Genomic DNA, 12,728 nt, shown 5'->3' on the forward strand with positions numbered 1-12,728 from the left:
AGCGCTACGTTTCAGTTTTTAGATTTAGTTTTTGATACACGGTAACGGCAGGCATATATTTTTAAGCTCTGTAATATTAATTTCAAAATGTCTTCTAAAATTAAAATTGAGAATCGATGAATCGTATGTAAATTTATCGTGATAAACGCAGGTGAAGATATTTTTTTCACTCTACCGTACGGCGTATTTATTTTTTTGTTGTGATCTTTTAATGTTTAATTTCAGTGCACAGGGCCACGACACATTAAAAAAATTGCAAGGTGTTCGTCGTGGAATTTTCTTGAAAAAGCTTGGGAACCACTGACCTAGATCAACAAATGGCAAATGGTCAACCTGACAACTTTTGGAATAAAACTATTTTCAATTATTTCTGAGATCAGGAATTCAAAATATCGAAAGTAACCAATCTCAAACAAACTGGAATATTTGATTCATTTTAGATATCAAGCCCTAAATTTTGGTTGTCAATTCGTACCTGAGTTGTTAATTCCAATGGTGGATGAACTCCTACAGCTTTACATCTGATAACAAATGATCTTCCAATACTGTTTTTACATGTAAGTTTAAAATCATATTCTTTTGCTTTACTGATACTTATAATAACATCCAGTTCAATTGTTTCCAATGGTAGTATTGTTCCAAATCCATCGTTAGGTTGCACCTCTGCATACTGATGCAAAAAATAAGTTATCAAAGTTAGGTCAATATTTATGAGTGGGGAATAAAACGTCATGTTTTGGTTTTTGAAACGGGGTTCCTGATAATCGCTGTAAAATCGAAAATAGTAAAATAAGCACAATCCAAAATTTAGGACTCAGTGGATTATGGACTTCATGATCCATAGCCAGCTTTCAAAGACTCTCAACACTCTGTGGCCATGCTCTTCAATGAAAAAAAAAAATTTCTTTTTAACAAACGAAAGTAAAAAGATAAATCAAAATTGAACAAATAACAGTTAATTTGCTTTAAATCAATGTAGCAATTGCAAATAGTATCTAGTGAAAGTTTTTGCCAATGCCCCCAGAGAACTGTCTCAACCCTATAGGAGGGGATCGAGGGCACTAATGATTCAGTCACCCCGATTGAATCCTTATATATGTATCATCAAGCTTCAAACGTTTGTTTTTTCATTTTGACTATACAAATTGGGTGTTAACTGACTATCACGAAACACTTGCATTGTTACTAGCAATCTGTATAGTCATAGTCAAGTTTATTTTTTCCATCCAGTAAAAAAAGTTAACGTGCAAAATTAAGACGAATAAATAATATTGAAAACACATTTCACTGGGGAAGGGAAGCCGCAGGGAACCAAAGCTGGTTATCAAGCAGCGACAGCCAAGTATCACAAAGTACTTTTTGTTACTGTTTTTGCTTCTGGCTTTGCTCATTCAAAAACAAGAAATAAATTGGAGAAGTGTCTATATATAAACAGACATCTGTTTGATAAATGTGTAAATTAAATTTCCAACTTCTTCATAAACAGTAAAACTAAACTTACATCTGGAACATCCACAAATCCAAACTTTTGTGGCAAAATAGAATGATTCGTTAACCGTATTGTAGAAGTAACGGATTCATAAATCCCACAATCACCAAAATTTATTTCATCTTGTTCAAATTCTAAATCCGATGATGTAACGATGGCAGTAACAACAAAAGGTACGGGCCGAGTTTGATCAGCAACATGTATGACCATCGGTGCTTCTAATATCCCAGTTTCAGGATCGAATAAGCCAGCCGCCTCTTCAGCTAAGTTTTTTCTTAAATAATAGATTGAATTATTATAAAAATAGAACAAAAATCAACATTGTTTTCAATTTAAAAATTCAGTTCCGTAAAAGAAAACCAAATATTTTCTGTTTGCCCCATCCAATTTTGAGCATTTTGGTGAGGTTGGATATCTAGTCTATCCTAAATATTTCAGAGATTAGCGCATCGTGCTAAGCGCAAGAATTAGGCTTGCCAGCGCACCCCTGCTTACACTGTGAGGGTTTGTAGGCTCGAATCCATTGGTGGATAATTATGTGTCTGACAACTGCTGGACTCCTCTCCGAAGTAGGTTAATTAGGTTAGTTACAGTTTCCTCCACCATCAAGTCCGTGCCCCGATTACCCTGCGAAGGTTTGAAGGCTCGAACCCCTTGGTGGGTAATTATGTGTCTAACGACAGCTGGACTCCTCTCTGCCGTAGGTTGATTAGATTGGTTACAGCTTCCTCCACCATCAAGTCCCTGCTTCTGACTATTACCATACCATACATGGATGATAAGCTGTAGTTCGTCGTATGATTAATCTGTCTTATCATGTTTTTGCTCCCCCAGGATAAATATGAAACTTCTATACTATTGTTACTTGAGATGCAGTTGTGTATCCTTTGTTGAATATATATACATTACACTGAACTGTACGGTCAAATTTACATTATTATTTATATATTTTCAAACACACCTTGGTAAAAATTTGAGCTGAGCAGTGAATGTAGATTGTGCTTGTACATATCCAGTCTTAGGCAAGAGTTCAACATGATTTCTCAATTCTTTCGGAACTTCAAAATTCAATCGAAGTGCAGTTGTAGCTCTTGTGAAAAGAGGTAATTTAACAATTCATTAATGTATTTTAGTAATAGAATTGAGCTTGTGACTATAAAAAATCATATGCTCATGAATTTTGGATCGAGTTTACTGGCAATTTCAAATTACAGGGAGACCTCGACTTACGACACAGTTCCGTTCCTGAGACTCGGTGTTACCCGAATTTCAGTGTAAGTCGGAACATTATACTGTACAGTGGTACAGTGCATGAATTACTCTATACACATCGTACTGTATTGTAAAGTATGGTACTGTACACTAATAAAATGTACAAATAATGCAAATAAGAACTTTATTAGAAAAACAGAAAACAATTCCACATCACATGAATAAAAGCAAACACTGTACAGTATCTTAACATCTTTTTATTGCTTCGAGTCTATAACAAAAGGCAAAAGTAAAAAAAAACGATCACACAAGTTACGAAAAAAACGGCTTAAACAACCAAAATGACTGTGTACAGCACTGTACTGTACCATGTGACTGAAGCTTAGTGATTATTCGTTCATAATCGTAATAGTTCGCAATTGGTCATGTCATTTACGATGTAAATAACGAAAACCAATGAGCCCAGAGCACTGATTTTCTTGATCACAACGATTCAGTTCATGGGCTTAGATATTACAGTACAGTATTATCTTTTATATCTGTATATGTTCGTAAAGTGCGTTCGTAACCTCGAAACAGCGCTATGGAGTGCGCGTTTGTAACCTCGAAACATCGTAAGTCGCGACCGTCGTAACCGGAGGACTCCCTGTATGTGGAAAGTACTAATCAAATGATGCATCGACTGATTTGGGCGAAGTTTGAAAAGTAAAATGGATTAAAAGAATGCGAGACATGTAAGTGGGATGAAACCCGGTCTGTGGTTGGGGAAAAATTCACAACTGATGCTGACTCCTATCAACGAGTAGGAAAAATGTTGGCCCGACTGCAAATTGCAAGAAATTTTGACTCCGATTCCAGCTTTGTGCAACCATATCCTCAAATTTTGATGACAAAACCTTGGCATATGCGAGCGAGCCTTGTTTAAATACATTGTTGAAATATCTTAGTAAAATTATTACTTTCTGAGTTTTAGTATAAAGTTTTGACTTAATTTATCATCATTCAAAGACTGCAATTGCGAATCCAACCTCCGGATCCAGGGATTTCAGAATTTCCACTTCGCCTCATGACTCTGGGAAATTTGATATTTCAATTCGGATTTCGACTCCAGTGAACAGCCCTGGGTGAAACTATTTATTAGTGATGATACATGAATGAGCATACCTGTTTCTGACAATAAGCTGGTCTTGATAAAGTCTATCATACATGCATATCTGAAGATCAACAGTCTATAAAATAATGGAAATGTGTAAGTAATAATATATGGAGTAGTTGGCAGAGTTTTGAAGAAATTTGAACTTACTATGGGATAAAGATTCATGTTGGATACAGTCTGTAATTAAATTATAATTGGCTTTAAGTGTTCTGTTAATATTTTTTTGAGAGACGCTTATTCAAGGCACCACTAGTTATACCCAGAGCGGGAGACAGATATAAGAAGATAATATATGTGAGTGTGTCAGAATTTTTCTAGCCCAGCATGGGTAACCAATCTTTTACAATTGTGTTTTCAGTTAGGATAGATAAAACATTTTATCATATGGTTCCAGGAAGATTTGAAAGTTGAATTCATGTTAACAGTAGAGGTTCCCATTTAAGGCTTTTTCGAAAGATACACTAGCCAGTGTAGCCACATTAATAGACACAGCTGATAACCGGTAACTCCCATAAACAAAATTTGATTCAGCATAATTAGTAAGGTTTGTGCAAGCCCTAAATTTTCACTGTATATTCAGCTAGGACAAGCAATTGATTAGCTCGTTGATGCTGATGATTTTTGTTACCTACCTGTTTTTCAATCCAAACTGGAACATCTGTAGCTTTGGCAGTTGTTCTCACTGTTATCTGAAAGGAATAATACATTTGAACTATTTCAATTAACAAAAATTACCAACAAATTTTTCTTTTCGAAAGTCCATATCGGTGCAAGCAAACCTTTTTTTAAATGGAACTTGATGAAAATTTACCGTGATATGCAGTATGGACAAAGAACCAAGAAAAAAATCACATTTAATTTATTTTAAATTAACAGAGTAATCGAAAGTCGATGGAACTAGATGAAAATTTACCGTTATATGCAGTATGTGGACCAGTCCATAACAATGCCTCGTTCAGAACAAATATTTACTATGTGTGACTTACTTTTACCGCGATATGCAGTATGAACAAAAAAAAATCACATTTTACTTATTTTAAATTAGCAAGTAATCGCAAGTGGATGGAACTTCATGAAAATATAGCTTTTTTTTATTCAAAATGTAACTATAACATAAAAATTAACTCACAGGTTCAGAATCTTTGTCAGAGAAAGCAATTCTGAAATTTGCTTTAATAGTTCCAGGAATGGTAGGTGCAAAAATAACATCAAGTCTGACACTGGAAAATGCTGCTATCTCTCCACTCATTGTCTGAAAGAGGAAAAATGGTAGTGCACATAGGCTCAATGGATTAAACGTCGCTGGGTGTCATGGCGAAGTGTGAAAGATTGGTGATCAACAATTTTGAAGCAAAATGAGTTTGGGATGGCCTAGCAGTTAAAAAGTATTAGACTTAATTACGATATCAATGCAGGTTAAAATCGAGTTCATATCCTATTTTCAGCTCTTCACCTAGGACGTTATAAATTGAGTAGGTTAATGCCACACTAAATAGTTTTCAAATCCTTCCAAACTATAGTAGCTCCTTACGTAAGTATGGCTGCTTGTTTAGTGCCTCGTTAGAAACATATAAATAAGCTGAAGTCGGTTTGGCAGTCGGACATATGTTGGAATTTATCATAACAAAAAAAATGTTTCTCCAATACTACTGTACAAAATTAATGAAATTACTTTACCTGGCCAACTTTAATTTCTTCTGGTAACATAGAATAATCAGTAACAGTTGATGCAAATTTGATTTCATCACCTTCACTTCTCAACATATCTGAATTTTAAAAATAATTTCGTGGATATTATGGCACAGTGGTTTGTATGTTGGCATCAGAAGCCAGACCCTGGGTTCAAATCCAGCAATAAGCCCATCACAGTGTAAGAGAAAATTTAGCTGCTTAATATTTAATATAGAAGCAGGAGGGCCACTAGTTTTGACAGCTTTCGAAAGGGGGTCATGAGTCATGGAGATTAGAAAACAAGTTTTTATAGTGTATTCTTATTCTGCAAATTAAACATTACCTCTGTCTGCAAATGAAGTCTCTTCAATAATGTCAACATTTTGGATTCTTTCATTTTCTCCAGTAAAAGGTGCAGGAAATGAATCGGCAGTTTGTGCTGAGAATATCAAAAAATAAGAACGGTTATGAAGAAGTATGTTGATCACATAGCTATATCTCATTGATAAAATGTGACTTTTGCTTCAAAACACAAATTTTCAAACTTTACTAAACTTACATTATGTATCTTATGCCCTAAAAAATTGAAAGATTTTTGTGTAGAAAATCATGAGCAACGGTATTTAGAAAACGTTTCTAACACCGTTAATAAAATATTTCCAATTGTTGCAGGCTTGCAGCCTAATCATTAGTAGAGTCAATTCTCTAAAAATCTCACAATTTGAGAGTAGAATGGAGTAATATAGAATACTTGAGAATAAAATTTGAGAAAAGACATTAAAAAACCAAAATCTTTTGAATTCAGACATATCTGATCTTTATATTCCCAGCAAGCTCAATAAAAACTTTAATGCACATTCTGTACCCATAGGAACAACTTTCAGCTTTTTTATGTTTTTTCAAAAAATCATGAATAAATAAACAATTTCCCTACACAGTGTTGTAGACTTTTTAAATTAACATTCAAATACCTGCAGTAGGAGCAGTTGACATACCAACTGTTCCCTCCTTTGTAGTTTGCCTTCGATGTTTTGATTGCGGATCCTGCGGCATAGTTGTTGCTGTCTTTGCAAATTCTGATTCATCAACTGGAGTCATAGCTGCTGTCTCTGCTGTTGTCTATATTCAATGGGATGCAACATATTATCAATGAATAGAAATATGAAAAAAAATGAATATCTAGGAGAGTTACCAAAATGATGCTTAATGGCCAGTGTGTGTCAAATCAGTATCGTGAGCAGGCTTGCAATTACACCTATGATTACTGTTTGCGAGTTTACACATACGAATACTGTGGAGAACAAATACCCAATTACCTATCCTAACCTGAATAGAGATATGGTCAGCATGGATCCTATCAGCTGCTAAGCAGACATGACCAAAGCCAAATAATTTACTATTCTGAATACATTCTGAAAAATATTTTCTAATGTATTCCAAAATGGGTCAGTTTCATCTGAGAAATTTAAACGAAACTTGGTGATGCAGAATGTTTGAGATAAACATTGTTTCGATTATTATTTTCTTTTTCATTGTGACAGGAGTTAAGAATCCTACATGAATGAGATTTGGAAACTTACCAGACGTCCCAATGAAGTTTCAGTTGTATATGTCGTTGCAGGTTTATCTGGAACTTTAAAAAATTCAAATCTGGTTCCAAGGGCTCCTTTATTTATCAAATTGACAGATCTACATATTGTTTCTCCAACTACTTGTGAACCAAAATCAATAAAGTCAACATCGAGGCAGAGCTGCATAAGAAAATCATATAGAAATAATTATGGGAATAATAGAAATAAAGTCTAATATAGTTGTACAACATTGTAATATAAAGACAATGAATGACATCCTGCTAATACCATAAATTTAGCAGTAAAATTGTATTATTTTTTGTTTTAATTTTTTATGGTTGTAACCTACATCACATTTCTTCGTCGAACATTTCAGTGGAATTGAAAATGGACCAGTCTGAGCTAAAAACTGTACTTCACCTTCCAAATCTTCATTTATCTGAAATAAAAATAAAAAGTCGAAAATGAAATTGAAAACCTGTAAGTATTTTTAAGACTAAACTAACCATGGATGTTTTTCCGAACTTCGACTTTCTTGTTACATTGCCCACAACATTGGCTGATATTGAAAGGGTCAAAGGTGACGTAACAACTTCTTCACTCAGACAAATTTTTAGGCATTTAGGCACAAATTTAGGTTGCAAACACGTTCTTATGGTTTCTCATGGTAACAAATAGTAGCTCCTTACACATCATTAGATATTAGTAGCTGTTTGTGCAGAGCCACAGGGCCAACAGCGTGGAGAAGAAGCATAAAAATTCCATCATTTGAGTAGTGCGGTGTCAAAACACTTAGTCGATGTTTGAGCTAATAAAATCCTAGAGTACAGCCTTGTTTATATTATAAGTGTTAGGGTCATCACAACTTTCAGTGAAGATGAAATCCAAGTTGAAGTTTAAGTTTAAAATTTTAAAGTCTTACCATTGGTGTGAAAGTCACATTCATATCACATGACATTCCTGCTGACATTTGTCCTGGTGGTTTGAATCTAAAATTCCAATAGGATTTAACTGATATAGGAGTAGAATTTATCAATGTTTGTGATGAATTCACCTTTAATCAAATCATTTAAAACGTATTTGAATGCAGAGGTATATTGAAATTGGACATGATGCGGTATTAGATAAAACATAACAAAAAACATACTCCACATTAATGAAGTCTTTCAGATGTTCAGAAATTCCACTGAATTTGCAGAAATTCATTGTATAAGATACATTGGTGATCACAATTCTTTTTTGATATGTCTTACCAACATCAAAATCCTGCGATAATAAAGTTAATAGAAATACTAAATGTGCATGCATAAATAAGGCTATAAAGAGTTGAGTTCACAAACAAGAAGCCGAAACTACCATACATTTTAGTGGCTCCAGCTCATAACCATCTAATTATTTGTTCATACATCATACTCCATACAAATAAAATAATTTTCGTTATCGTTTTCTTTTACACTTTTCATGCTTTTTATTTGAATTCAATTTCCTATAATGATTTAAATGTTTCAAGTTGAACTTGTATACTTTTAAAGTTGAATTTGAAATATTGAACCTCTTATATCATAATTAATAGTTGGGTCATGCTTTAGCGAAAGTGCATTTGGACTGATAGTAGTGGTCATACCAAAACCTCAATGGCTGGAGCCAAAATTTGGACCCCAGCTCTTAGGTAATAAATGAATCTCCAGTTTCAGAGCTGGAGCAGCAGTTTAAATATACTATGGCTCGAGATATGGAGCAGGAGCTTTTGTGATTTCAAACCAGATTCCAACCCCATTTAAAACAAATGCATTCGAAATTTCCTTGTTAAATTACATCCGATATTTCCAAATTAATGGGCTTGCATATCTAAATTTCAATTCATCATCAAGTATAAAACCTTCAAACCTTAAAATGAATAACATCAGGCTTGCTATAAAATGGTTGACCAACAAATTCTCTTCCTGCAGCTACTTGTTTTACAGTGATGCCGGCACGATGTTTATCCAATGTTTTCTTGAGGATAGCTTTCTCCATTTTACTTCCACCAACTGGTTTAGGAACAACGGCATCATCGTTCGGAACCTTTGAAATTTTTATTAACAAACCCATTTAGGTACAACAATAATTTAGCAAAATGATCTATAAATGCACTTCATATTCATTAAAAACAGGGTGTGATTGTTATGCAGCCAAGAATGAGTTTAAAAAGTCATTCTATAGTGCAAACAAACTGTCAAAGTTTCTTGATCCGAATGAGTGTGTTGCTTGTCTTTTCGCTTATTGCACTGAGCATAAAAATACACCGATCATTTGCCTCCAGTCTGGCTTTAAGCATGTTATTGGTCACTATATGAGAGAGGATTCTGTTATCTTCGTGAGCTAAAGACAGTTAACGTTGCCAATTTATACATCTGCAATAAGATTATTATATCTATAACCTGAATCAGTAACTAAATTAGAGGCAAGTGTCTGCCATATGATCCCACCTGTTCATTTTGAAGAAATGACAATAGTTCAAATGCAATTTCTATAATAAATAAATTTCATTGTAAATGTGATTGGCTGGTTACTAGTAACTTACTATTTGACTAGTAGCTACCTTATAGTTTTTGTGTTTCTTTGTCCATAAACCTTGAAACTCTGGTCTTGCTAGGCCTTCACCCTTTCCGTGATCTGTTCTTGTAGCAGCTAATGACTTAAAAATAATTAGATATTTTAAAACAACAAACTGGAAATACTTGACATCAAAATGCAAATTCAATAATAATCAATGTTGGCTTATTACGTTATTGAAATTGTGTATGAATTTTAAAACTGTCCAGAAAATTCCAAACTAGTAAAATATAAACAACGCTTTAGAAAGAATGTAATCATGAAATCAGAATCGATTAATCATTCAGTTGTTAAAAATAATATTCATGATCTCAAACAATAATTTATCGGAAGAACATAATAATCAACAGTCAAGAAATAAAGTTAATATTAGTCATCACCAGCTTAATTAATATTCTATGAAGATGATTAGAAAATAAAACAGTCTGAGTTTGAATTCTTCGGAGTTGAAGTCAGAATTCTAGACTTCCAATCAGTGACGTAATCAGGAATTTTCAAAGAGGGTCGGGGCTTCTGGTTCGGAAATTTCTAATTGCCAAGTTAGGACGTATCAGCTAGTGGTCTGACCGGAAAACGTGGCTTCATTAGAGTTTTGGGGGTCTAAAAGCCAAGGTTTTGAGCTACGAAAAATTCTAACCCTCACACCACCCTGCTTCTAATGATGATAATTTCCGCCACAAAGCATTAAGTGTTTTCAACAGACAATTAACAGCTTGCAATTTTGTCAACAGAATTAAGTCAAGAGTTGGTAAAAGTGTAAATTTTCTTTTTCTTCAAGATCGATTGTGTGTTTTACAAGCCGTTGCGACTTATGTATGGACCAGGTAGTGCTTTATGCTTCATTGCCTACATTCCAAATCAGTACCAGTGCCAGTTGCGTCTTAAAGGCGTGCCTCATGTACGAACAAAACCCTAAACTAAGCAATTCATTGACAGTGCGCCTTATGGTCCGTTAAAGTATATAATGTAAAGATCGAATATAAACATTGAAAGGTGTAAAAAACAGCAATAATACCTGTAATCTTTCATTGAGAGAAGTTGGACTAGATAAAGTATTTGATTTTGATGTTAATTCTGAATCATCATCTTCGTTAGTAAATTCAATTGTATGATCATGCTGAATTGTAATTTTCGTCAATCAAAATTACAAACTATCACATTATATGATTGATGACTATTCTAATACAGGCTAGACATGAGACAAAAATAATTAATGTCAATTTTTCAAATATTAAATCATTTGAATCCTACAACATGCAAAAGTGAATACTATCCAAATATTAATGATATTTAGATGGTCTAACAAATTTCGTATTTTTATATTTTATAAAACTATTTATGAAATAAATTTGAACAAATTGTCTGAGAATTTTCATTGTGATATTTTTTGTGATGGATAACATTTATTAAAATGCTACATGTATTCAGCAAGCATAAGTCCAGTCAACCTGAGTATTCTGGAAGAGTTTTTATTCAATTGTTAATGAATCAATATATACATAAACAAAGATTGAAGTGGATGAATCAAAATATGATCACATGATTTGATTCAAATCCAACTGAAATGAATCATTCAACTCTAAAAATTTCGAATAGTTATAGACATAGTCGAATCAATTTGAACATCATTCTCGCTATATTTTTTGAGATTTTCGTATTTGAATATTCGAGCATTATAATTAAAATTCCATGTAGAGATTATTTTATATATTATGAATATTTTGAATATATCTGATTTGCAGAAAAATTGGTGATATATGACAGATTTTACTACTTACAATTCGACATACCAAGGGTTTGAAGACAAAAGGGTGAAATTTAAAATTTCAAAAAAAGTTTTTTTTGAAAATAATACAAAGAAAAAGGTGCGCTTCAAACTGCTATATATTCATAGTTTAAGGCAATATTCAAAAATATAAATCATTCAAAAGAATTCATTACATATTATTTTCCGACTGACAACCCTAATTTTGAATCAAAAATTAGTAAATGACGAGATGACTTGATTCGATGTTAACACTTAAAGTGAAAGATATCTAGAATTAGTTTGATTAACAATCTAACAAACCATCGTAGATCTTGTGCTGGCATGATGAGATTCAGTCTCCCTTATTTCATCAAGAAATATAGGTTTATCATTTTTATCAAGTTGAATTCTGTTAGTAACCGGTCTCTTTTTCAAAGGTCCAAGCTCTTTTTGTTTTTCTTTTCGCGGTGTTGACCATAGCTGTGGCTATAGAAGGAGAAAATAAGAAATATAAGTAAAAAAGTGTGGATAAACTAACTTAAATTTACTTATTGTTACAGAGGGTACTAGGATGTTTTGTATTAAACTGTAAGCCCTGTCTATTTGTCTACTTCGGATTGGCATGTGACGAATGCAACAAGGATGCTTGAACGAGCTAGTATTGGAGTGATAAAGGACAATAACAGACAGAATTTCACGAAAGAGCAAGTATATTTGTGTTCTGGGTTGGTATCCAGAATTCAACCATATCAATTGACTTAGATCAGGGGTGTGCAACATGCAGCCCGGGGGCTACAACATCGCCCTCCAAGACATTCAACGTGGACCCTGTCAACACTCAGATCTTTCCTCGTCATACAAAAAATTCTTATCTGATACATTATGTTCAAAAATGCACTCAAATGGGTAAAAATACATAATGTTTCTTTGCTCTTGTCGCTGTCTTAAATCTTCCGCCGTTTTGCTCGGTGCCTTTATTACTGTAAGGCTGAGCGTTAGCCGCATTCACATTTTTGTATGGCTGAGAAAAATGTCAGAAGTTGGTTATATAGGGCCCACAAACAAAACTATTTCACGCCCCTGGCTTGAATAGTCAAGATAAGACAGACCAAATCTTTCCATCTCTGCTATTTTCAAATTTCATAATAGTAACTTGATTCAGCAATTGTTATATTCATACGGTTGGTTATCTTTGCAGTTATATCTTGTTTTGTCTGGATATGTATAACTGTGATTTATTGATGAATTTATTTCAAATATTACAAAAGTGAGCAATCATTATTATTC

At 33.6% G+C, this 12,728-nt stretch overlaps 1 protein-coding gene across 2 annotated transcripts in view; it reads right to left on the reverse strand.

Annotated features, from left to right (window-relative positions):
- Positions 1 to 12,728, reverse strand: part of LOC120347712 (cilia- and flagella-associated protein 74-like) — a 38,845-nt gene that overhangs the window by 18,134 nt on the left and 7,983 nt on the right. Inside the window, exons 10-26 of one of the 2 annotated variants that reach the window (XM_078118075.1) lie at positions 11,763 to 11,927; positions 10,710 to 10,811; positions 9,681 to 9,776; positions 8,987 to 9,163; positions 8,247 to 8,365; positions 8,022 to 8,088; positions 7,449 to 7,538; positions 7,109 to 7,279; positions 6,500 to 6,647; positions 5,872 to 5,967; positions 5,535 to 5,623; positions 4,987 to 5,109; positions 4,490 to 4,546; positions 3,866 to 3,930; positions 2,451 to 2,579; positions 1,502 to 1,763; positions 476 to 670 (exon numbers count right to left, since the gene is read on the reverse strand). In XM_078118075.1, the coding sequence (XP_077974201.1) occupies positions 476 to 670; positions 1,502 to 1,763; positions 2,451 to 2,579; positions 3,866 to 3,930; positions 4,490 to 4,546; positions 4,987 to 5,109; positions 5,535 to 5,623; positions 5,872 to 5,967; positions 6,500 to 6,647; positions 7,109 to 7,279; positions 7,449 to 7,538; positions 8,022 to 8,088; positions 8,247 to 8,365; positions 8,987 to 9,163; positions 9,681 to 9,776; positions 10,710 to 10,811; positions 11,763 to 11,927 (2,151 nt within the window). The remainder of the gene's footprint in view (positions 1 to 475; positions 671 to 1,501; positions 1,764 to 2,450; positions 2,580 to 3,865; positions 3,931 to 4,489; positions 4,547 to 4,986; positions 5,110 to 5,534; positions 5,624 to 5,871; positions 5,968 to 6,499; positions 6,648 to 7,108; positions 7,280 to 7,448; positions 7,539 to 8,021; positions 8,089 to 8,246; positions 8,366 to 8,986; positions 9,164 to 9,680; positions 9,777 to 10,709; positions 10,812 to 11,762; positions 11,928 to 12,728) is intronic. The other variant, XM_078118076.1, reaches the window with a different exon arrangement.

Source organism: Styela clava, chromosome 11 (assembly GCF_964204865.1).
Source record: "Styela clava chromosome 11, kaStyClav1.hap1.2, whole genome shotgun sequence".
Lineage (NCBI taxonomy): Eukaryota > Metazoa > Chordata > Ascidiacea > Stolidobranchia > Styelidae > Styela > Styela clava.